Source organism: Schistocerca cancellata, chromosome 4 (assembly GCF_023864275.1).
Source record: "Schistocerca cancellata isolate TAMUIC-IGC-003103 chromosome 4, iqSchCanc2.1, whole genome shotgun sequence".
Lineage (NCBI taxonomy): Eukaryota > Metazoa > Arthropoda > Insecta > Orthoptera > Acrididae > Schistocerca > Schistocerca cancellata.
The window spans coordinates 849566187-849591736 of NC_064629.1; the positions used below are offsets into that span (position 1 = coordinate 849566187).

The following is a 25550-nucleotide window of genomic DNA, read 5'->3' on the forward strand; positions in this document are numbered from 1 at the left end:
TTCAACAATCGCATCATAAGTCCTGTTTTATGGATGGGACTCTACAAAGCCACAAATACGACGGTGGTTGGGAAAGTAAAGTCCTATCGACCGAGAAATGGGTACAACACTAAAATTCCAATGAAGCTTTGCATAGATATGTTAGATAGTGTCTCTCTCATGCACGTCGATCGCGTCAAGTCGCTCTGCTCAGTTCTGAGCGCGTAGTTAGCACTACAGGTGCCTAGAAAATGATGTCTCCCGCCACGTATGAGTGCTTGTGACAGATTGCGCCTGATTTCCTGCACGCCAAACGACGTAACTATCATGCACTACATTCTTCATGACAATTCTCGACCGCACACTGCAGGCGGAATGAGGTCACTCCTGATGTGTTTTCGATAGGATGTGTCTGATCACCCACCATGCAGCCCGGACTTGGCTCCATCTGATTTTCATCTATTCTCACATGAACCGCTGTTTATGACAGCATTCTGGCACAGGCAGCAAGCTGGAGATCAGTGTGAAAATCGACAAAAACCAGAGGCGATTGACGTCTGTGACGAGAGTATTGAAAATTTCGTGCTATTCTACGAAAAATGTCTCAGTCGGAGCAGCGGCTACGTAGAGAAGTAGCTAGAAGGTGTAGATGACTGTTACAAATAAAATATTTTTGGTATTCACAGTGGTTTCCATTTCGCGACCTATCGGTCCTTGCTTTCCGAATAGCCCTGGTATGTACAGTCATTCTCAAAAGTATCCGAACGACCTGGATTGCATTTCGCCTGATTCGCATGCAACCCACATAAGCAGCTCTCTAGCAAGTCCTCTAATCGTTCCTTGGTACAGTCGTTTGACTATTGGAAATGGTTCCAACCAGTCACCACTAGAAAACACAGCTCTGTATCGCAATAACTCAAGATGTAAAGTAATACCACGATACTACAAATATCAGGGAACACCTTATAACATATAAGACTATCCTTAAGGCTTGTAAGCTCACATTTATTACAATAAATGACATACCTGAAATGTTACCACTCTCATTATTACGTCAGATAGGTAATGCACGTAGTAAGTTCGTCGTATTCATGATTTCCTCTTCAAAGTAACACACAATACTTATATACCTTGATTTTAGACAGTATCAGTTAGCAAATACCAACTTTAAATTACATAACGCAAGCACTTTTAACGGACGCGAATTTCTACCCGCCACCTATTGTCCCTGTTAACGAACTACGAAAGATGTTAAATATTGCTTCTCAACAAGTAACTTACTTGAATTGCTGAGAGGTAAAGCTTTGTGTTGGACAGGGATTCGAACCCAGAACCTAATCGGATAGATATCGACGCACAATCAACTGTGACATTTCGGATTTTCTCGGCTGTAGCTAGATGTTTTAACTGAAATGACGAGACGAAACATTAATTTTTTTTCTTCCCAGGACTCCAACCCGGCACCTATCGCTGTTATATTCTAGAGAAAACGAACGTTAAATATGGGTTTGTTGCACCAGCAGCGACATGTGAGTATGTTTGAACTAGAAATAATATGACGAAGAGTTCGGTGCTGACGGGGAATAGAGCTCCACACGAAGAGAAGTCAGCTGCCGAATTTTTCTCCAGCTCGGACTAACATCTTGAACTTATAGTGATTTCGCAAATAGTACTGTGTCTCACTGGGAGTCAAAAATGTCACATATCGTTAGTGTTGACAACGAATGAAAATACATTACAAATCAAAATTACTATCCACCAGCAGATAGGTGTTCTCATGCTAGAGCTTGATAATACATAATGAAATCTTTAGTGCCGGGCCAGGATTCGAAGCCAATCACGCGCAATATGTGGAGATGTTGATGAATCTGCAGTTTTGAACAAACAACAAATTGTAGCCGAGCTGTATTGTCACGAAGCGATCAAATTCCGCGTTTAGGGAGGTCTGAGTTGCATTCCCAGTTCAGAACCAATTTTATCGACATACCGAAGCTCAGATAAAAGATGGAATAAGTGTCCTATGAGCCTACATAGCGTTTGTTTCGTCACTAGAAATAAATAACTAGTATAAGAAAGGTTACTGGTGATAGAGTTTCTACATGTCGCCACTCCCGACTTTATTGTGGTTCAACCCAACGTGTACTTGGTAGAGAAGGAATATCATTTTAATGTTAATTTCAGACCACAATGCCATTATATCTTCTTCACTTGGTGTAGCCAGAAGAGAATGGAATCTGTCTCTCCCTATCTAATATCATTGCCAGAAGTTGGAATCGAACCCAGACCATAGATATACAAACATATCACCAGTCAACCGACCACCAAACCCGCTTTCTCTGTGGCTCGTTTTTCTATCGTAACGCCGTTGCGCCACACTGGTTGAGAATTCTGACACACAGGCTCCCTGTAGTAATTTGCAGCATGTTCAGTAAATTCATTTACTTGGTTGATCGAATCACCATGAACTAGCTGCCTAGGCTACCCAGTGCATACATTCGACTTTATTTTGTAATCACCAAAATAAAACCACGTAACTGCCACCTACACAGAACTGCCAACAGTGTAAGATGGAGAAATTTAAATAGGAAGTGTTTCTTTCCACTTGAGCTACTCTATTGCACTATCTCTTTGTTGAAAACGTCGTGCAGTGCAAATGTGGCATTTCATAAATAAAGTTTTGTATTCCTAGAAACCCAAAATTTGCTTGTCAGCGGCGGGAAGAGGAGTTACCTGTTGTGCAGCATTGTAAGTTTTTCACCATTGCACTATGAGCCGAAAGTATTTTCTTGCGATTTCCTTATCGATGTTTGATCTGACTGCTTTTAGCTCTTTCACAGAAGGGATAAAAACGGTACACGCAGTGAGACTCGAACTGCGAGCCACAACATACGCTTTTTTACAGGTCAGCACATTACCACAGAGCTGGCGAAGAAGTACGTGTCTTAGCTTCCTCTTACGAGATCAATAGTGTCTAGAACTCGTAAACCGCTATTTAAAGAACGAGGTAAAATCAAGTGAACTTTGAGGCTTAATTCCGTGCACACCAGGAAGTAACTCGTCGATCACAGAGTTGCCAAACATACCATGCCTTGTTGCCAAATCTCAGTTACAGTACCAGCAGGAAGAAGAGGAACCGATGTGATCGTACAGCGGGCTGGGAAGTGAACATAGCTGGTGTCTCCAAGTCGTGGCTGCTACGGCCTGGAATACGTAATGCGTCTGATTCGGATTTCTGTAACTAGGTTTAGGGACTGGAGCGTAGTTACTAATAATACTCAAAACTGACTGCAGACTAAGCATCATAAATCAGTAACTCTCATAGCTGTTTTTATATTTCTTTCGTAAGTGTACTCAAAACTAAGAAACTCATTCACAAACGTTTTGGTGCCGTGCCAATAGTCGAGCACAACAAACAAATAAAAACAAAGAATGTGTGTGTGTGTGTGTGTGTGTGTGTGATAGAGAGAGAGAGAGATAAAAATCAAAAAGAATGAGAGAGAGAGAGAGAGAGACAGAGAGTAAAAAATTGTTGTAAAGAAATTGAATCATGGTATGTAAAGAAATATTTCATTAAAATGACACATTCCACATCATTACGAAATATTGTATTCATGATCTATGAAACAAGAATTGACCTAATGTAATCTAATCTAATCATATCATATTGATGACTAGCCATGAAGAGTCATGAATTACCGAAATTTTTGCCAATACCAGTAATCAAATGTAAACTTGAAAATAAAAGACGACAATTTTTGTAATAAACTGGGACTCCTATCAAGACCCTTTCGTCCCTGTTAACTAACCACAAAAGATGTCTGATATACCTCCATTCTGAAGTAACAAAGTGTGCATGCATTTAAAGATGAAGTGTATGATGTGAAGTTCTGTGACGGAGATTATAACCCAACACGTAATCGGATTGTTAACTGAGTAAAATCAAATGTTACGTATCGGTTTTTCTTACCAGCTGCTAGGTGTTTGAATCTAAAATAAGGATACCAACATTTGTGCCTAAGCGACAATCGAACTGCACACCTACCGTGCATCCACGAATATAGCTTAAATATCAGTTGCTTACTCACCAACGGTAAGATGAGTGCGTGTTTGACCAGAAACAACGACACCTATTGCTATTGTTGGCAACTGGCAATTTCTGCATCCTACACTGTTGGCAGTACTGTGTAGGTGGCAGTTACGTGGTTTTATTTCGGTGATTACAAAATAAAGTCGAATGTATGCACTGCGTAGCCAAGGCAGCTAGTTCATGGTGATTCGGTCAACCAAGTAAATGAATTTACTGAACATGCTGCAAATTACTACAGGGAGCCTGTGTGTCAGAATTCTCAACCAGTGTGGCGCAACGGCGTTACGATAGAAAAATGAGCCACAGAGAAAGCGGGTTTGGTGGTCGGTTGACTGGTGATATGTTTGTATATCTATGGTCTGGGTTCGATTCCAACTTCTGGCAATGATTTTAGATAGGGAGAGACAGATTCCATTCTCTTCTGGCTACACCAAGTGCAGAAGATATAATGGCATTGTGGTCTGAAATTAACATTAAAATGATATTCCTTCTCTACCAAGTACACGTTGGGTTGAACCACAATAAAGTCAGGAGTGGCGACATGTAGAAACTCTATCACCGGTAACCTTTCTTATACTAGTTATTTATGTCTAGTGACGAAACAAACGCTATGTAGGCTCATAGGACACTTATTCCATCTTTTATCTGAGCTTTTGTATGTCGATAAAATTGGTTCTGAACTGGGAATGCAACTCAGACCTCCCTAAACGCGGAATTTGATCGCTTCGTGACAATACAGCTCGGCTACAATTTGTTGTTTGTTCAAAACTGCAGATTCCTAAAGATCTCCAAATATTGCGCGTGAATCCTGGCCCGGCACTAAAGATTTCATTATGTGTTATCAAGCTCTAGCATGACAACACCTATCTGCTGGTGGATAGTAATTTTGATTTGTAATGTATTTTCATTCGTTGTCAACACTAATTATATGTGACATTTTTGACTCCCAGTGAGACACAGTACTATTTGCGAGATCACTATAAGTTCAAGATGTTAGTCCGAGCTGGAGAAAAATTCGGCAGCTGACGTCTCTTCGTGTGTAGTCAACAACGTTATGTGGAGCTCTATTCCCCGTCAACACCGAACTCTTCATCACATTATTTCTAGTTCAAACATGCTCACATGTCGCTGCTGGTGCTACAAACCCATATTTAACGTTCGATTTCTCTAGAATATAACAGCGATAGGTGCCGGGTTGGAGTCCTGGGAAGAAAAAAAAATGTTTCATCTTGTCATTTCGGTTAAAACATCTAGCTACTGCCGAGAAAATCCGAAATGTCACAGTTGATTGTGCGTCGATATCTATCCGATTAGGTTCTGGGTTCGAATCCCTGTCCAACACAAAGCTTTACCTCTCAGCAATTCAAGTAAGTTACTTGTTAAGAAGCAATATTTAACATCTCTCGTAGTTAGTTAACAGGGACAATAGGTGATGGGTAGGAATTCGCGTCCGTTAAAAGTGCTTGCGTTATGTAATTTGAAGTTGGTATTTGCTAACTGATACTGTCTCAAATCGAGGTATATCACTCTCTGTGTGCCTAATCAGGAATGACTGTTAGTTTCCGTCAGTCACGAAATCTTTGCTTAGTCTGCATGACCTGGGTTTGAATCCATATACAGAACGAGACGGTTCGTCGTGTCATTTGAAGTTCATATCCTCAACTAGCTGCTCGTGAATAACTTAAATTTTTAATCTCATTTTGTGTTAAATAATAAGTATTGTATGTTACTTTGAAGAGGAAATCATGAATACGACGAACTTACTACGTGCATTACCTATCTGACGTAATAATGAGAGTGGTAACATTTCAGGTATGTCATTTATTGTAATAAATGTGAGCTTACAAGCCTTAAGGACAGTCTTATCTGTGATAAGGTGTTCCCTGATATTTGTAGTATCGTGGTATTACTTTACATCTTGAGTTATTGGGATACAGAGCAGTGTTTTCTAGTGGTGACTTGTTGGAACCATTTTCAATAGTCAAACGACTGTACCAAGGAGCGATTAGAGGACCTGCTAGAGAGCTGCGTTATGTGGGTTGCATGCGAATCAGGCGAAGTGCAATTTAGGTCGTTCGGATACTTTTGAGCATGACTGTACATTTTCTAGCAGATTTGCTGTCAGAAGACATCGCATTGGATGTAAGACAGGCCAGGTGGTACCAACGTGATGGATGGTCCTATAAATCCGGCTAATGATTCCCAAAAAGCATTTTAAATTTTTCTTAAGCTACGTAGAGTCGACGTAGGATAATGCCTTATTACACCATATGTATTTGCATTCAAAATTGAATGCAAATACATTGAATTATGGAACATGACAAAAACCTGTTTTTGAAGTATTTTAATAAATGTCCTTTACCAGCTAAATGTTCGTTACTTTCTCTTAGTCAGACGTCATATAGATGGATCACTACGAGCTCCCACAAATTTTAAAGAAATGTGCAGCTGCACACACGGCAACAGTGGACGTTGCTATCAGATCATGTAACACGAAGCCACTGCGGTCACGTACCGGCGTAAGTGAGCAGATTTATGCCCGAAGCTCACGGGCACGTGCTTTAAAATTATACAGACGCCACAAATATTAGCGCCTGGAGCTTTTTGTATACTGATAAGATCGCTCCTTCCGTGTCGAAAACCATAGAACGGTCATTGATTTGTATCATTATCTCTGTAGCATTACACAGTTCAAATTTACCCTCCATTAACAAACGAAAGATTAATAGTCCTGATATTTTTGGAACAGTATACTTTTTACCGAATTTCATTGCCAGACGCGTTTACACCAGTGGCAAATTTGTTACGTACGAAATGGAGATAACTACACGATATCGGGTACTGAAAAACGATTTTTAAGTCTCCTTCACTTCACCTGAACGATGTTATAGATAGTCGAACCTTATGAGCATATTATGGCGGAGACAATATTCTCGATGCATCATCCAAAAAAAGAATTCATGGCGACTGAGGTGCCGAGGTGTTCTGCAACGGGTGAAATGCCGGAAGGGGCTGTTGATTTCCTGCTGTATACTTCTCCAGGCACTCAAAACTAACTGAGACGTTAAACAGAAACCCTCTAAATGAATCCTTGTTACTTTCGAGATATCCAAATGCTTAGTTTTGAGGATATTTTTATCATCACAGTGCGGGAATTCTGCAGCCAACTGGTCCATCTCCAAACAAAAAATGAATTCATCGCACTCTGCCGAGAGACTCTCACCGGTTTCTCAAATAATAAGAAAAACTGTAGATTATATTATTTCATCATACTGCTGTAATTTTATTTAACAGAAAGCCTGTCACGTAATAAAAGAAGTAAAATAGTTAGGCATTCATCAACGTCGAAGATATTAGACATGGATCACTAACTCAATAGGGAGGGACAGGAGCAGAAATCGGCCATGACCTTCTCAAACGAATCATCCCACCACTCACTTTCATTTATTGCAAGAAACAACAAGAAATATGAATCTTCATGGCTACCAGGAGATTTCATCTCCGCACATCCCGAGTATAAATCCAGACTCTTACCCTTCTGTCTCCTCACTCTATGTGTCGTACCCTTCCGTATACTCAAATTTACACAAATTCGCTCTCTTCTCTCCTGTTTCATCATTCGCTCGCGATGGTGGCTGGCGGATATAGGTTTTATTCTCTATGTAAATGAATGAGTCAACGAACCCGCCTCCGTGGCCGAAGTGTTGTTCGACTCAGTAGTTCGCCAGATCGAATTGTGTTGGGGGGTGAAATTTCCACTGCCAGTATATGACCAGGAGAGGAAAGATGATGCCTTAAGGTTCCTGATCACCAGCCTTTGCGTCCATGTACTGGATTAAATTCCAAATCTCTCCGCAGTGTCCCAAGAAGTGAAGGTATGTGACACAGTTGACGGTGATCCGTACGTCGGATGGGGACGTAAAGCTTGGCGACCATTTTGCTGCTATTCGAAAGGAGTATCTCTCAATATCATCATCATTATCATCATACAACACCAACGCAATGCCACACTATACACGCATCCATTTCACTAAGCTATACTCTACGGTACTCATACGACACAGCTGTGACACATACACTTGGAAAGGAGGCCAAGGAGCACGGAAGAGGAACAGTGTTTCCGACCGGCGGCTGTACCCACCCTATGGTATATTCCAGCCAACAATACCATATGGCATTTCCATACTTCATAAAACAACCTGACGGTTCAACAGGCATAATCTGAGCACAGATATTCATCTGCTAATGCACTTCCCCTAGGTAGTGTTATAGGCCCTTTGCTGTTCCTTATCTATATAAACGATTTGGGAGACAATCTGAGCAGCTGTCTTCGGTTGTTTGCAGATCACGCTGTCGTTTATCGACTAATAATCTCATCAGAAGATCAAAACAAACTGCAAAACGATTTAGAAAAAATATCGTAATGGTGCGAAAAGTGGCAGTTGACGCTAAATATCGAAAAGTGTGAGGTCACCCACATGAGTGCTAAAAGGAACTCGTTAAACTTCGGTTACACGATAAATCAGTCTACTCTAAAAGCCGTAAATTAAACTAAATGCCTAGGTATTACAATTACGAACAACTTAAATTGGAAAGAACACATAGAAAATGTTGTGGGGAAGGCTAACCAAAGACTGCGATTTATTGGCAGGACACTTAGAAAATATAACAGACCTACTAAGGAGACTGCCTACACTACGCGTGTCTGTTCTCTTTTAGAATACTGCTGCACGGTGTGGGATCCTTACCCGATAGGACTGACGGAGCACATCGATAAAGTTCAAAGACAGGCAGCACGTTTTGTATTATGGCGAAATATGGGAGAGGGTGTCACAGCAATGATACAGGATTTGGGCTGGAAATCATTAAAAGAATGGCGTTTTTCGTTGCGACGGAATCTTCTCACGAAATTCCAATCACCAACTTTCTCCTCCGAATGCGAATATATTTTGTTGACACCGACCTACATAGGGAGGAACGATCACAACGATAAAATAAGGGAAATCTGATCTCGTACTGAAAGATATGGGTGTTAATTCTTTCCGCGCGCTATACGAGATTGGAATAATAGAGAATTGTGAAGGTGGTTCGATGAACCCTCTGCCACGCAATTAAATGTGATTTGATGAGTATCCATGTAGATGTAGATGTAGATGTTTAGAAAACTTTACTATAATGTGAAATTATTTTTTTATGAGACCAAATCATTGCTGTGAAATCGCCGATTACCTGTTATTCTGCCTGAACTTTTATTAATTTGCTGATAGGATTAATATTTTACGCATTCGCAGGCGCAAAATATGATTTAATAGTTACGACGGGTTTAGACAGTCACATTATATTCAGATAGCCTGCCCTTCTGTTTACCTCTTGTAGCTGATAATCCACCTGGGGACGTCACTTTCTGTAATAATCCGCAAGATGAATACGCAGCTGTTACTGGTTTCTAAACTACACTCCTGGAAATGGAAAAAAGAACACATTGACACTGGTGTGTCAGACCCACCATACTTGTTCCGGACACTGCGAGAGGGCTGTACAAGCAATGATCACACGCACGGCACAGCGGACACACCAGGAACCGCGGTGTTGGCCGTCGAATGGCGCTAGCTGCGCAACATTTGTGCACCGCCGCCGTCAGTGTCAGCCAGTTTGCCGTGGCATACGGAGCTCCATCGCAGTCTTTAACACTGGTAGCATGCCGCGACAGCGTGGACGTGAACCGTATGTGCAGTTGACGGACTTTGAGCGAGGGCGTATAGTGGGCATGCGGGAGGCCGGGTGGACGTACCGCCGAATTGCTCAACACGTGGGGCGTGAGGTCTCCACAGTACATCGATGTTGTCGCCAGTGGTCGGCGGAAGGTGCACGTGCCCGTCGACCTGGGACCGGACCGCAGCGACGCACGGATGCACGCCAAGACCGTAGGATCCTACGCAGTGCCGTAGGGGACCGCACCGCCACTTCCCAGCAAATTAGGGACACTGTTGCTCCTGGGGTATCGGCGAGGACCATTCGCAACCGTCTCCATGAAGCTGGGCTACGGTCCCGCACACGGTTAGGCCGTCTTCCGCTCACGCCCCAACATCGTGCAGCCCGCCTCCAGTGGTGTCGCGACAGGCTTGAATGGAGGGACGAAAGGAGACGTGTCGTCTTCAGCGATGAGAGTCGCTTCTGCCTTGGTGCCAATGATGGTCGTATGCGTGTTTGGCGCCGTGCAGGTGAGCGCCACAATCAGGACTGCATACGACCGAGGCACACAGGGCCAACACCCGGCATCACGGTGTGGGGAGCGATCTCCTACACTGGCCGTACACCACTGGTGATCGTCGAGGGGACACTGAATGGTGCACGGTGCATCCAAAGCGTCATCGAACCCATCGTTCTACCATTCCTAGACCGGCAAGGGAACTTGCTGTTCCAACAGGACAATGCACGTCCGCATGTATCCCGTGCCACCCAACGTGCTCTAGAAGGTGTAAGTCAACTACCCTGGCCAGCAAGATCTCCGGATCTGTCCCCCATTGAGCATGTTTGGGACTGGATGAAGCGTCGTCTCACGCGGTCTGCACGTCCAGCACGAACGCTGGTCCAACTGAGGCGCCAGGTGGAAATGGCATGGCAAGCCGTTCCACAGGACTACATCCAGCATCTCTACGATCGTCTCCATGGGAGAATAGCAGCCTGCATTGCTGCGAAAGGTGGATATACACTGTACTAGTGCCGACATTGTGCATGCTCTGTTGCCTGTGTCTATGTGCCTGTGGTTCTGTCAGTGTGATCATGTGATGTATCTGACCCCAGGAATGTGTCAATAAAGTTTCCCCTTCCTGGGACAATGAATTCACGGTGTTCTTATTTCAATTTCCAGGAGTGTATATAACATGCAGCCTTCCCTGCTCGTATCACATCCCACAACGTTTTAACTGTAGTTATATCCGTAAAGAAAAATTCGGAGTAGGTATAAAAAATCCATGGAGAACAAATACAAACTTTGAGGTTCGCCGATGACATAGTAATTCTGTCAGAGAGAGCAAGGGACTTGGAAGAGCAGTTGAATGGAATGGACAGTATCTTGAAAGGAGGATATAAGATGAACATCAACAAAAGCAAAACGAGGATAATGGAATGTAGTCGAATTAAATCGTGTGATGCTGCAGGAATTAGATTAGCAAATGAGACGCTTAAAGTAGTAAATGAGTTTGCTATTTGCGGAGCAAAATAACTCACGATGGTCGAAGTAGAGAGGATATAAAATGTAGACTGGCAACGGCAAGGAAAGCGTTTCTGAAGAAGAGGAATTTGTTAACATCGAGTATAGATTTAAGTGTCAGAAAGTGATTTCTAAAATTATTTGTATGGAGTGTAGCCTAGTATGGAAGTGAAACATGGACGATAAATAATTTGGACAAGAAGAGAATATACGCTTTCGAAACGCGGTGCTACAGAAGAATGCTGAAGATTAGATGGGTAGATCACATAACTAATGAGGAGGTATTGAATAGAATTGGGGAGGAGTGGAGTTTGTGGCACAACTTGACTTGAAGAAGGGATCGGTTGGTAGGACATGTTCTGAGTCATCAAGGGATCACCAATTTAGCACTGGAGGGCATCGTGGAGGGTAAAAATCGTAGAGGGAGACCAAGACATGAATACACCCGGCATGTTCATGTTCAGGAGGATGTAGGTTGCAGTAGGTACTGGGAGATGAAGAAGCTTGCACAGGATAGAGTAGCATGGAGGGCTACATCAAACCAGTCTTTGGACTGAAGACCACAACAACAACAACATATCCGTAATAGTCTAAAGTTAAGAAATCAGTCACAAGGCTAGAAGATTATTTCTTGCGAGAAATATCAGATAGACAGTTCTTACTATCCCACTTAGACAATGAATTGACATTATTTAGCCCCAGTGCGATAGAGGTAGAGGAATTATGCGCATAGTTTAAACGGATTGTAAATCATACTTTGGAGAAGTATATGGAGTGGATTAAGAACGGAAAAGACCCACTTTGGTTTCACAATGAAATTCAAAAAATTCTGACGAAGCAAAGGCTGTTGCATTCTCGGTTCAAAAGAGAACGTGCAAATAGTGACAGGCAAATTTGAATAGAAATTCGTGCGTCTCTAAAAAGATCGATATGCGAAGCTTATAACATCTACCACCGTTATACCTTAGCAATAGATCTTGCCGAGAACCCTAGAAAATTCTGATCCTACGTAAAATCGTTAAGCGGATCTAAGGCATCTGTCCAGTCACTCGTTGACCAGTCTGGTGTGGCAGTAGAAGGTAGCAAAAGTAAAGCTGAAGTTTCAAAGTTCACATTTAAGAACTCGTTCACGTAAGACTCCCGTATGAACGATATAGTAACAATCACCCCTGGCACAGAGAAACAACTGAAAGAGTTGAAAGCAAATAAGTCACAAGGTCCTGATGGAACCCATTTTCGATTTTATGAAGAGCACTCTACAGCATTGGCCCTTTACTTTTCCTTGCATTTATTGCTAATCTCTCGCCACGGACAAAGTCACAAACGACTTGATAAAAGCGCACGCGACTTCTGTATATAAAAAGGGTAAAAGACACATCTCTAAAATTACAGGCTAAAATCCTTAACATCGGTTTGCTGCACAATCCTTGAACATATTCTCATTTGGAATATAATAGATTTCCTCGAGAGCGTAAAGCTTCTGTCGACAAATCAGCACGGTTTAGAAAGCATCGTGCATGCGAATCTCATTTTGCCCTTTTCTCACATGGAATCCTGCGAACTATGGTTGAAGGGGCATTGGAGGCGGTGCCACGTTGCCGATTGTACGAACATACGTAATAGGTTCCCAGATATGTGATAGGCTTGAAGACTTCTTAAGTAACAGAAACGAATATGTTGTCCTCGACGGCGAGTGTTCATCAGAGATTAAGGTATAATCCGAAGCGCCACAGGAAAGTGTGACAGGATCCCTGCTGATTTCTACACTGAATCGCCAAAGAAACTGGTATAGGCATGCCTATTGAAATATAGGGGTCTGTAAACAGGCAGAATATGTTGCTGCGGTCGGCAACGCCTAGGTGAGACAGCAAGTGTCTGACGCAGTTGTTAGATCGGTTACTGATGCTACAATTGGAGGTTATCAAGATTTAAATGAGTTTGGACGTGGTGTTAAAGTCGCCGCACGAGCGATGGGACACAGCATCTCCGAGGTAGCAAGGAAGTGGGGATTTCCCCGTACAACCATTTCAAGAGTGTTTCGTGAATATCAGAATCCAGTAAAACATCAAATCTCCGACATCGCTGCGGCCGGAAAAAATACTTCAAGAACGGAATCAACTACGACTGAAGAGAATCGTTCAACGCGACAGAAGTGCAACGCTTCCGCAAATTGCTGCAGATTTCAGTGCTGGTCCATCAACAAGTGTCAGCGTGCGAACCATTCAACGAAACATCACCAATATGGGCTTTCGCAGCCTGAGGTCCACTCGTGTACCCTTGACGACTGCACAACACAAAACTTTACGCCTCGCCAAGACCCGTCAACACCGACGTTGGATTGTTGATGACTGAAACATGTTGCCTGGTCGGACGAGTCTCCTTTCAAATTGTATCGAGCGGATGGACGTGTACGGGTATGGAGACAACCTCATGAATCCATGGACCCTGCATGTCAGCAGGGGACTATTCAAGCTGGTGGAGGCTTTGCAGTGTTGTGGGGCTTGTGCAGTTGGAGTGACAGGGGATCCCTGATACGTCTAGATACGACTCTTACAGGTGACACGTACGTAAACGTCCTGTCTGATCACCTGCATCCATTCATGTCCATTGTGCATTCCGACGGACTTGGGCAGTTCCAGCGGGACAATGCGACAGCCCACATGCCCAGAGTTGCTACAGAGTGGCTCCACAAACACTCTTCTGAGTTTAAAGACTTTCGCTGACCACCAGACTCTCCAGACATAAATATTAATGAGCATATCTTGGATGCCTTGAAACGTGCTGTTCAGAAGAGATCTCCACCCCATCGTACTCTTACGGATTTATGAACAGCCCTGCAGGATTCACGGTGTCAGTTCACTCCAGCATTACTTCAGACATTAGTCGAGTCAATGCCACGAAGTGTAGCGGCACTTCTGCGTACTCGCGGAGGCCCTAGGCGATATTAGGTAGGTGTACTAGTATCTTTGGCTCTTCAGTATATATATATATATATATATATATATATATATATATATATATATATACTCCTGGAAATGGAAAAAAGAACACATTGACACCGGTGTGTCAGACCCACCATACTTGCTCCGAACACTGCGAGAGGGCTGTACAAGCAATGATCACACGCACGGCACAGCGGACACACCAGGAACCGCGGTGTTGGCCGTCGTATGGCGCTAGCTGCGCAGCATTTGTGCTCCGCCGCCGTCAGTGTCAGCCAGTTTGCCGTGGCATACGGAGCTCCATCGCAGTCTTTAACACTGGTAGCATGCCGCGACAGCGTGGACGTGAACCGTATGTGCAGTTGACGGACTTTGAGCGAGGGCGTATAGTGAGCATGCGGGAGGCCGGGTGTACGTACCGCCGAATTGCTCAACACGTGGGGCGTGACGTCTCCACAGTACATCGATGTTGTCGCCAGTGGTCGGCGGAAGGTGCACGTGCCCGTCGACCTGGGACCGGACCGCAGCGACGCACGGATGCACGCCAAGACCGTAGGATCCTACGCAGTGCCGTAGGGGACCGCACCGCCACTTCCCAGCAAATTAGGGACACTGTTGCTCCTGGGGTATCGGCGAGGACCATTCGCAACCATCTCCATGAAGCTGGGCTACGGTCCCGCACACCGTTAGGCCGTCTTCCGCTCACGCCCCAACATCGTGCAGCCCGCCTCCAGTGGTGTCGCGACAGGCGTGAATGGAGGGACGAGTGGAGACGTGTCGTCTTCAGCGATGAGAGTCGCTTCTGCCTTGGTGCCAATGATGGTCGTATGCGTGTTTGGCGCCGTGCAGGTGAGCGCCACAATCAGGACTGCATACGTCCGAGGCACACAGGGCCAACACCCGGCATCATGGTGTGGGGAGCGATCTCCTACACTGGCCGTACACCACTGGTGATCGTCGAGGGGACACTGAATAGTGCACGGTACATCCAAACCGTCATCGAACCCATCGTTCTACCATTCCTAGACCGGCAAGGGAACTTGCTGTTCCAACAGGACAATGCACGTCCGCATGTATCCCGTGCCACCCAACGTGCTCTAGAAGGTGTAAATCAACTACCCTGGCCAGCAAGATCTCCGGATCTGTCCCCCATTGAGCATGTTTGGGACTGGATGAAGCGTCGTCTCACGCGGTCTGCACGTCCAGCACGAACGCTGGTCCAACTGAGGCGCCAGGTGGAAATGGCATGGCAAGCCGTTCCACAGGACTACATCCAGCATCTCTACGATCGTCTCCATGGGAGAATAGCAGCCTGCATTGCTGCGAAAGGTGGATATACACTGTACTAGTGCCGACATTGTGCATGCTCTGTTGCCTGTGTCTATGTGCCTGTGGTTCTGTCAGTGTGATCATGTGATGTATCTGACCCCAGGAATGTGTCAATAAAGTTTCCCCTTCCTGGGACAATGAATTCACGGTGTTCTTATTTCAATTTCCAGGAGTGTATATATATATATATATAAGTGATCAGGCGGATAGGATAAGCAGTGGTCTCCGGCTGTTTGCTGATGATGCTCTGGTGTACTGTAAGCTGTTGAAATTGCATGGCACTATGAGAATACAAGATGACTTAGATAAAATTTCTAGTTGGCGTCATGAATTTCAGGTAGCTCTAAATGTAGAAAGATGTAAGTTAATGCAGATGCGTATCGAAAACGAATCCATAATTTTCGAACACATCAGTAGTAGTGTGTTGTTTGACACAGTCACGTCGGTTAAATATCTAGGCGTAACGTTGCAAACCAATATATAATGGAATGAGCAGGCAAGAAATGTAGTAGGGAAGGCGAATGGTTGGATTCGGTTTTGCGGAGATAATTTTAGGAAAGCGTGTTTCATCTGTAAAGGAGACCGCATATATAGGACAGTAGTGTGACCCATTGCTGAGTTCGGTTCGAGTGTTTGGGATCCGCACTGTGTCGATTAGAGGAAGATATCGAGGTAACTCAGAGGCGTGTTGATAGATTTGTTATCGGTAGGTTCGAACAACACTTAAGTATTACGGAGATGCTTGGGAACTCAAATGGGAATCAGTGTAGGGAAAACGACATTCTTATCCAGGAGCGCTACTGAGAAAATTTAGAGAACCGACATTTGAGGCTGACTGCAGAGCTACTCTACAACCGTCAACGTACATTTCGCGAAGGACCACAAAGATAAGGTTAGCGGGATTAGAATTCGTACGGATGCTTATAGACAGTGGTCTTTCCCTCGCTCTGTTTGCGAGTGGAACAGGAGAGGAAATGAGCAGCAGTAGTACAGGATACCCTCTGCCAAGCACCGTATGGTGGCTTGCGGGGTATGTATGTAGATGTAGGTGTTGGTGTAAATGTAAGTGAAACACAGGCGGTAAAGTTGGAATTAACTCAATGACTTAGGTACACTTTTAGTTATTTTTATGTAACATTAAGTTTTAGTTTCATAGATCTTTTGCATGTTTTTATCAAAATTATGTGTAACGAAGTAGTTTCCAGACTGCGAATACATGATATTTTTGTGAGTGTGGCTACCAGCTAGCCATTTACAGGTTACTAAATAGCACCCTGGCTTATATTTAATAAGAATGAACATATAAGTCTTCGATATTACTCATGTAAACTAACGATACACCTAAATTTAGTTCCTTCTTCCTTTCATCTACATATGGTACTGCCAGTTTTCAATTTGTGTGTGTCTATGAAATTGATGGGGCTGTTCTAAGCAAATCATGTACTTGATTGAAAATTTTCTTTTTTGCCTACTAGACTTCTTTGATTTTGGGCAAATAAATAATGAATTTTTTGGCTGTATCTTTATATTGTTATAGTGTTATAGAGATCGACACCACTATTCTTCTCAAAATTTTATGGATTATTTACATAAAATTTTATTATCGAATATACAAATTGTGAAGAAGCAGCTGAAATATGTAACTCATTGAAGAAGCGTCTACAAGGTTATTGTGGGTGGACGCCACATAACATTCTCACTGGCCTTTTTGTGGAATCAGTACCATTTTTCTATGTGATAAGTTACTCCAAAAAATTATGCCATGAGGCATTAATGAGCGGAAAGAAATCAAATATGTTAAAAAGTTTATATGTTTGTTTCCAAAGCTAGTAAGCTTAGGAAGAGCAGAGTCGTTGAACTTCGTTTGAGTAGTACGGTAATATGCTACTTCCAGTTCATCTTTTCATTATTCTGCACACCCGGATGGCAGCCACAGCACATGCCTCGACAACACACGGGATACTCGTAGGTTAAGTTGTCAACTGCTATGTTGGTAACAAACATACATGAGCGTCTCGGTTCGTGGACCCAGTAATTCCCTGTGTAACATTTATAATGGGCATTGTCTGTTGCTTGACATTGTCCGACAATAACATATCGTAATCGGTTAAGTGATGACAGTTCGTGATTTTAACACTGACATGGTATTCATCACAGATAGGTGTAGCAATTCATGGCCAACGAATAGATATGATATGCCGATGATATAGCTGTCCTAGCTGAAAGTGAAGAAGATCTTGTAGTCCTACTGAATAGAATGGATAAAGTTATGGGGGAAGTATATAATATGAGAATTAATAAAGCAAAAACAAAAGTAATGGCATGCGACAAAAAAGATCAAGTGAATGTCCTAGTTCATGTACGCAATGAAGTGCTTGAACAAGTTGATAAATTTACTTATCTTGGCAATAATATTACCAGGGATGGAAGGAGCAAGGCAGAAGTGAGAAGTAGAATTGCTTAAGCAAAGGCTACTTTTCACAAGAAGAAAAACATCTTAACATCCTTAGCGTCAGCCTTGAAATCAGGAAAACATTTTTTATATCATATGTGTGGAGTGTGGCAGGCTATGGGTGTGAAACGTGGACTCTCGGGACAGAGGAAGACCAGAAGCTCAATTCTTTTGGAATGTAGTGCTATAGATGCATGCCCAAAATAAAATGGATCGACAAGGTCACAAACGGAGTGGTTCTGGAAAGAGCAGGTGAGAAGAGAAGGTTCTGGAGTTTCATTGTTAAAAGAAGAGTGCAATTTACAGGTCATCTATTAAGACATAAAGGACTCCTCTCTCGTGATGACTGGGTGTTGTGTGCTGTCCTTAGGTTGGTTAGGTTTAAGTAGTTCTAAGTTCTACGGGACTGATGACCTCAGATGTTAAGTCCCATAGTGCTCAGAGCCATTTGAACCATTTTTGAAAGGACTCCTCAACACAATCATAGAGGGATATGTCGAGGGAAAAAGACCAAGAGGAAGACAACGGTTGAGGTACGTGGATCAAATCGTGAAAGATGTGGGATGTAACACCTATAAAGAAATGAAGAGAAAAGCTGAAAGACGCACAGAATGGAGACATACTGCCATTGTAGCTGTTGCGAACCAATCCTTGGATTGACCACTACAGAAGAAGAAGAAGAAGAAGAAGATGGTTCTTTGTCAATTGAGGAGCACTGAGAGCATTGCCTAGCCACGCCTGCTGTTACTCTGCGGCATACTGTAATTAATCCCTAGACCATATGAAATAGCATTTACAGGGTGTTACAAAAAGGTACGACCAAACTTTCAGGAAACATTCCTCACACACAAATAAAGAAAAGATGTTATGTGGACACGTGTTCGGAAACGCTTAATTTCCATATTAGAGCTCATTTTAGTTTCGTCAGTATGTACTGTACTTCCTCGATTCACCGCCAGTTGGCCCAATTGAAGGAAGGTAATGTTGACTTCGGTGCTTGTGTTGACATGCGACTCATTGCTCTACAGTACTACCATCAAGCACATCAGTACGTAGCATCAACAGGTTAGTGTTCATCACGAACGTGGTTTTGCCGTCAGTGCAATGTTTACAAATGCGGAGTTGGCAGATGCCCATTTGATGTATGGATTAGCACGGGGCAATAGCCGTGGCGCAGTACATTTGTATCGAGACAGATTTCCAGAACTAAAGGTGTCCCGACAGGAAGACGTTCGAAGCAATTGATCGGCGTCTTAGGGAGCACGGAACATTCCAGCCTATGACTCGCGACTGGGGAAGACCTAGAACGACGACGACACCTGCAATGGACGAGGCAATTCTCCGTGCAGTTGACGATAACCCTAATGTCAGCGTCAGAGAAGCTGCTGCTGTACAAGGTAACGTTGATCACGTCACTGTATGGAGAGTGCTACGGGAGAACCAGTTATTTCCGTACCATGTACAGCGTGTGCAGGCACTATCAGCAGCTGATTGGTCTCCACGGGTACACTTCTGCGAATGGTTCATCCAACAATGTGTTAATCCTCATTTCAGTCCAAATGTTCTCTTTACGGATGAGGCTTCATTCCAACGTGATCAAATTGTAAATTTTCACAATCAACATATGTGGGCTGACGAGAATCCGTACGCAATCGTGTAATCACATCATCAACACAGATTTTCTGTGAACGTTTAGGCAGGCATTGTTGGTGATGTCTCGATTGGGCCCCATGTTCTTCCACCTACGCTCAATGGAGCACGTCATCGTGCTTTTATACGGGATACTCTACCTGTGCTGCTAGAACATGTGCCTTTACAAGTACGACACAACATATGGTTGATGCACGATGGAGCTCCTGCACATTTCAGTCGAAGTGTTCGTACGCTTCTCAACAACAGATTCGGTGACCGATGGATTGGTAGAGGCGGACCAATTCCATGGCCTCCAGGCTCTCCTGACCTCAACCCTCTTGACTTTCATTTATGGGGGCATTTGAAAGCTCTTGTCTACGCAACCCCGGTACCAAATGTAGAGACTCCTCGTGCTCGTATTGTGGGCGGCTGTGATACAATACGCCATTCTCCAGGGCTGCATCAGCGCATCAGGGATTCCATGCGACGGAGGGTGGATGCATGTATCCTCGCTAACGGAGGACATTTTGAACATTTCCTGTAACAAAGTGTTTGAAGTCACGCTGGTCGTTCTGTTGCTGTGTGTTTCCATTCCATGATTAATGTGATTTGAAGAGAAGTAATAAAATGAGCTCTAACATGGAAAGTAAGCGTTTCCGGACACAAGTCCACATAACATGTTTTCTTTCTTTGCGTGCGAAGAATGTTTCCTGAAAGTTTGGCCGTACCTTTTTGTAACACCCTGTATATACACCAGAAGATTCAACTTAAAAGTTGTGTGGGTCTATACCTGACTTAAACAAATACAGCTACAGCAGACTATTGGATGTTTCGTTCTGTTTTATATTTAATAGTTTTAACACCTATATTTAAACAACTGTTTACTTTATGAATTGTCAATTAGTCATGTACAACCTGTGTAAGTAATTCGAGTGGACCAAGTATTGAACCCTGTGACTGAAGTGCATAAAGCAGCGTACTGTCGGTTACTGTGCAGCTTCCGGGAACGAGACGGACGTCGCCGTGGCGGGAGCGGCGGCGTCGCAGGCGGCTGCTGCGGGGTCGGCGGGAGAAGCGGGCGCGGGGGCGGCGGGGGCGGCGCTGGCGGGCCGCGTGGGCGCGCTGGTGGTGGGCGCGCTGACGCTGGCGGCGGGGCTGGCGCTGGGCGCGCAGTACGTGCTGCGCTACCGCCAGTACCGGCTGGCCGTGCAGCGGAAGCCCGCCTCGGCCTGCTCGCTGCTCGGCTCCACGCTGACGCTGTTGTCGGACGTGGTGTCGCTGCGCCGCTCGCACCGCCGCCTGCCCGACTGCGAGCCCGACGACGATCACACCGACAAGTACGCTCCCTACCTACTCACTCGTCGGCAACTTGCCATAAAACTGATCGAATGTCACCGGCGTACACGTCTCGCCAGTTATTTACGAAAGCCTCTGCAGAAACAACTGGATGTTCTATCAGACAAACGTAGCGTATATTGCCCAGTCTACTCTGATACTTCGACGCCCGACAGGAAAGAAAGTATACGAACGCGTGGTGTCAGTTTTTTCGGACGTACACTACTGGCCATTAAAATTGCTACACGAAGAACAAATGCAGATGATAAACGGGTATTCATTGGACAAATATATTATACTAGAACTGACATGTGATTACATTTTCACGCAATTTGGGTGCATAGATCCCGAACCACCAACTCTGGCCGTAATAACGGCCTTGATACGCCTGGGCATTGAGTCAAACAGAGCTTGGATGGCGTGTACAGGTACAGCTGTCCATGCAGCTTCAACACGATATCACAATTCATCAAGAGTAGTGACTGGTGTAATGTGACGAGACAATTGCTCGGTCACCATTGAGCAGACGTTTTCAGTTGGTGAGAGATCTGGAGAATGTGCTGGCCAGGGCAGCAGTCGAACATTTTCTGTGTCCGTACAGGACCTGCAACATGCGGTCGTGCATTATCCTGCTGAAATGTAGGGTTTCGCAGGAATCGAATAAAGGGTAGAGCCACGAGTCGTAACACATCTGAAATGTAACGTCCACTGTTCAAAGTGCCGTCAATGCGAACAAGAGGTGACCGAGACGTGTAACCAATGGCACCCCATACCATCACGCCAGATGATACGACAGTATGGCGATGACGAATACACGCTTCCGATGTGCGTTCACCGCGATATCGCCAAATACGGATGCTTCTATCATGATACTGTAAACAGAACATGGATTCATCCGAAAAAAATGACGTTTTGCCACTCGTGCACCCAGGTTCGTCGTTGAGTACACCGTCGCAGGCGCTCCTGTCTGTGATGCATCGTCAAAGGTAACCGCAGCCATGGTCTCCGAGCTGATAGTCCATGTTGCTGCAAACGTCATCGAACTGTTCGTGCAGATGGTTGTTGTCTTGCAAACGTCCCCATCTGTCAACTCAGGGATCGAGACGTGGCTGCACAATCCGTTACAACCATGCGGATAAGATACCTGTCATCTCCACTGCTAGTGATAGGAGGCCGTTGGGATCCAGCACGGCGTTCCGTATTACCCTCCTGAACCCACCGATTCCATATTCTGCTAACAGTCATTGGATCTCGACCAACGCGAGCAGCAATGTCGCGATACGATAAACCGCAATCGCGATAGGCTACAATCCGACCTCTGTCAAAGTCGGAAACGTGATGGTACGCATTTCTCCTCCTTACACGAGGCATCACAACAACGTTTCACCATTCAACGCCGATCAACTACTGTTTGTGTATGAGAAATCGGTTTGAAACTTTCCCCATGTCAGCACGTTGTAGGTTTCGCCACTGGCGCCAACCTTGTGTGAATGCTCTGAAAAGCTAATCATTTGCATATCACAGCATCTTCTTCCTGTCGGTTAAATTTCGTGTCTGTAGCACGTCATCTTCGTGGCGTAGCAATTTTAATGCCCAGTAGTGTATAATCGACTCGCCTCGATGGACAATTGATCTACGACCTTCAGTAAGGATGTACATTTACGTTCGACCTCCGGCGGGAATTTAAAATTAGCGAACATGGAGGACACGGACGGGGTCTGTGGATAGATGGCGTGCGGTGGGATTGTGAGTTGGCCTGGGAGCGTTCCGAAATAGTCTGCGCATTTCCGATGAACATTCTGTCTGGGTGGTGCAGTGGTTAACCTAACTGCCTAGTAAGCAGGAGATCCCGGGTTTGAGTCCTGGGCTGGCATACATATTCACTTATCACCGCTGAATCCGCGTGAAGTCCTGATGCATCTGACATCACCGTTTCTTCTCCTTTCCCCACCGTCCACCTTCAATTTACATAACACAAAAATTACCTAAAATGGTTTTGTATCCCGCCTGGATAGGCGGCGCGTGGGTCTGCTCCTGTAAACTGAAAGGTAGGCCGAATGTAGGAAGTGAGCAGGATCAGGTGAGGTAAGATTTTTTTTTTCCTTTATTGAATTTCAATTCCCCCCGAAGGGGGCAGGCTGGCAGCAGCTTAGGACGCCGCTCTGCAGCCTACAGATTTTCTGACAAAGAGCAGGAGAATAAATAATAATAAAAAAACAGGCGATAAAATCGGGGACTTAGTGAGTAACAAGGTGAAAAGAAAACGGGGAAATTAAAACAAACAACAGAGGGATGATGAAGCGAATAAAAATACATACGGAGCAGACGGGGAAAACAATAGACAATTAAAAAAACACGGCGACAGTCTGGATTCTGTTCGCAAAGTATATAAAATGCACACCCAGCGACAGCATGGTTTCTGTTCGCAACACAACACTGAATAGTCACTAGAACACAGCACGAAAAAGTCGGCAAAGGTGACACCACAGTCGAGAGCAGGTGGGGGGAAACTGGACAGGAGATGGGAAAACAAAAAGGGGGGGAAAGGAGAGTAAAAGCGAAGGGGAGGGGAACCGGGAAAGGAGCTGATGGAGGATGAGGACCCATAAGAGGGGTGGGGGGCAGACGCGACAGGGAGGGGGGGTGAGGTAAGATTCTCGGTACAGCTTTTTACGTGAAAGTACAATTAATTATTAGTAAATGATATACGTAAATTTACACTGAAGAGCCCGTAGGTGCGACTCGATAGGCATCAACGTTAATAGCCACTAGTAGTAGGACAAACTATCATTGAAGTAACCAAGTCAGTAATGGCCCCCTATGAAGTAGAAACAATGTTGTCAGGTCGTCTCCACTGAATCAAATGGGCAGAATCTGCAGCGTCGCTCGTAGAGCTGAACAGCGCCTGCTAGAGGGCGCTCTCGTCGGCGTCTGTGTCGTAGTACCAACCTATGAACTTGCACCTACGCCGTGGCATCGTAGCTATCGATACCACAACGCATTTGGAAGGACGACGGTTCAATCCCGTCTCCGGCCATCCTCATTTAGGTTTTCCGTGATTTCCCTAAATCGCTACAGGCAAATGCCGGGATGGTTCCTTTGAAAGGGCACGGCCGATTTCCTTCCCCATCCTTCCCTCACCCGAGCTTGCGCTCCGTCCCTAATGACCTCGTTGTCGACGGGACGTCAAACACTAATATCCTCCTCCTCCTCGATACCACAAATGGTTCAAATGGCTCTGAGCCTATGGCACTTAACATCTGAGGCCACCAGTCCCCCAGACTTAGAACTACTTAAACCTAACTAACCTAAGGACAGCACACACATTCATGCCCGAGGCAGGATTCGTACCACCTACCGTAGCAGCAGCGCGGTTCCAGACTGAAGCGCCTAGAACCGCACGGTCACAACGGCCGGCTACAAATTATCTCCCTTCCAGTATTGTACCGAGTTGATTTGATTGCAGTGATTTAAATCTATTTCTAGACATCAGATACCGTAGTGTGTCATCAGTAAATTATCTCCGTAAACAGACACACGCATACAAAACACATGGTTGTTGAGGACATATTTAATTCAGTCGATCAGATAGCTTTTAGGTGTTCACTCTCATCATGAAAGATAAATGAAATTCAAGCAGTTACAGAACGCGAATCGTGATTTCCTCTTACTGGCTTATCTGTGTGCGAGAAGGCAAGAGTATTTTTAGAAAAGGTGAACTGGTATTTGCTTGCGAGGTAGCTGCTGCTGCAAGCATCTCTGGCCCCCGGAAGTAGTGTGCCTCGTAGTGGCACACAGTTCGGCCACTTTTGTTCGGCATCTGTTGTTCGGTCACGACATTTCGTAACACACACATTGGAGTGAGCTGCATTCAGTGGTGACTGATGTCAAAAGTTTTCATCCCGCTGGCTTGCATCCAAACAGCTGCTTTGTCTTCTGCATCTCATACTAGAATACCCCCCCCCCCCTCCCCCAATGAACCATGGACTTTGCCGTTGGTGGGGAGGCTTGCGTGCCTCACCGATAGAGATAGCCGTGCCGTAGGTGCGATCACAACGGAGGGGTACCTGTTGAGAGGCCAGACAAACGTGTGGTTCCTGAAGAAGGGCAGCAGCCTTTTCAGTAGTTGCAGCGGCACAGTCTGGATAATTGACTGATCTGGCCTTTTAATACTAACAAAAACGGCCTTGCTGTGCTGGTACTGCAGACGGCTGAAAGCCGTAATTTTTCCCGAGGGCATACGGCTTCACTGTATGGTTAAAAGATGATGGCGTCCTCTTGGGTAAAATATTCCGGAGGTAAAACAGTCCCCCATTCGGATCTCCAGGCTGGGACTACTCAAGAGGACGTTGTTATAAGGAGAAAGAAAACTGGCGTTCTACGGGTCGTAGCGTGTAATGTCAGATCCCTTAATCGGGCAGGTTGGTTAGAAAATTTTGAAAGGGAAATGGATAGGTTAGAGTTAGATATAGTGGGACTTGGTGAAGTTTGGTGACAGGAGGAGAAGGCTTGTGGTCAGGTGAATACAGGGTTATAAACACAAAATCGAATAGGGATAATGCAGGAGTGGGTTAAATAATG

General features: G+C 44.8%; 1 protein-coding gene across 1 annotated transcript in view; it reads left to right on the forward strand.

The window, feature by feature from the left end:
- Positions 1-25550, forward strand: part of LOC126184472 (uncharacterized) — a gene marked incomplete at its 5' end in the record, with an annotated part of 580042 nt that overhangs the window by 387189 nt on the left and 167303 nt on the right. Inside the window, one exon of the mRNA XM_049926864.1 lies at positions 20632-20971. Coding sequence (XP_049782821.1) covers positions 20632-20971 — 340 coding nt within the window. The remainder of the gene's footprint in view (positions 1-20631; positions 20972-25550) is intronic.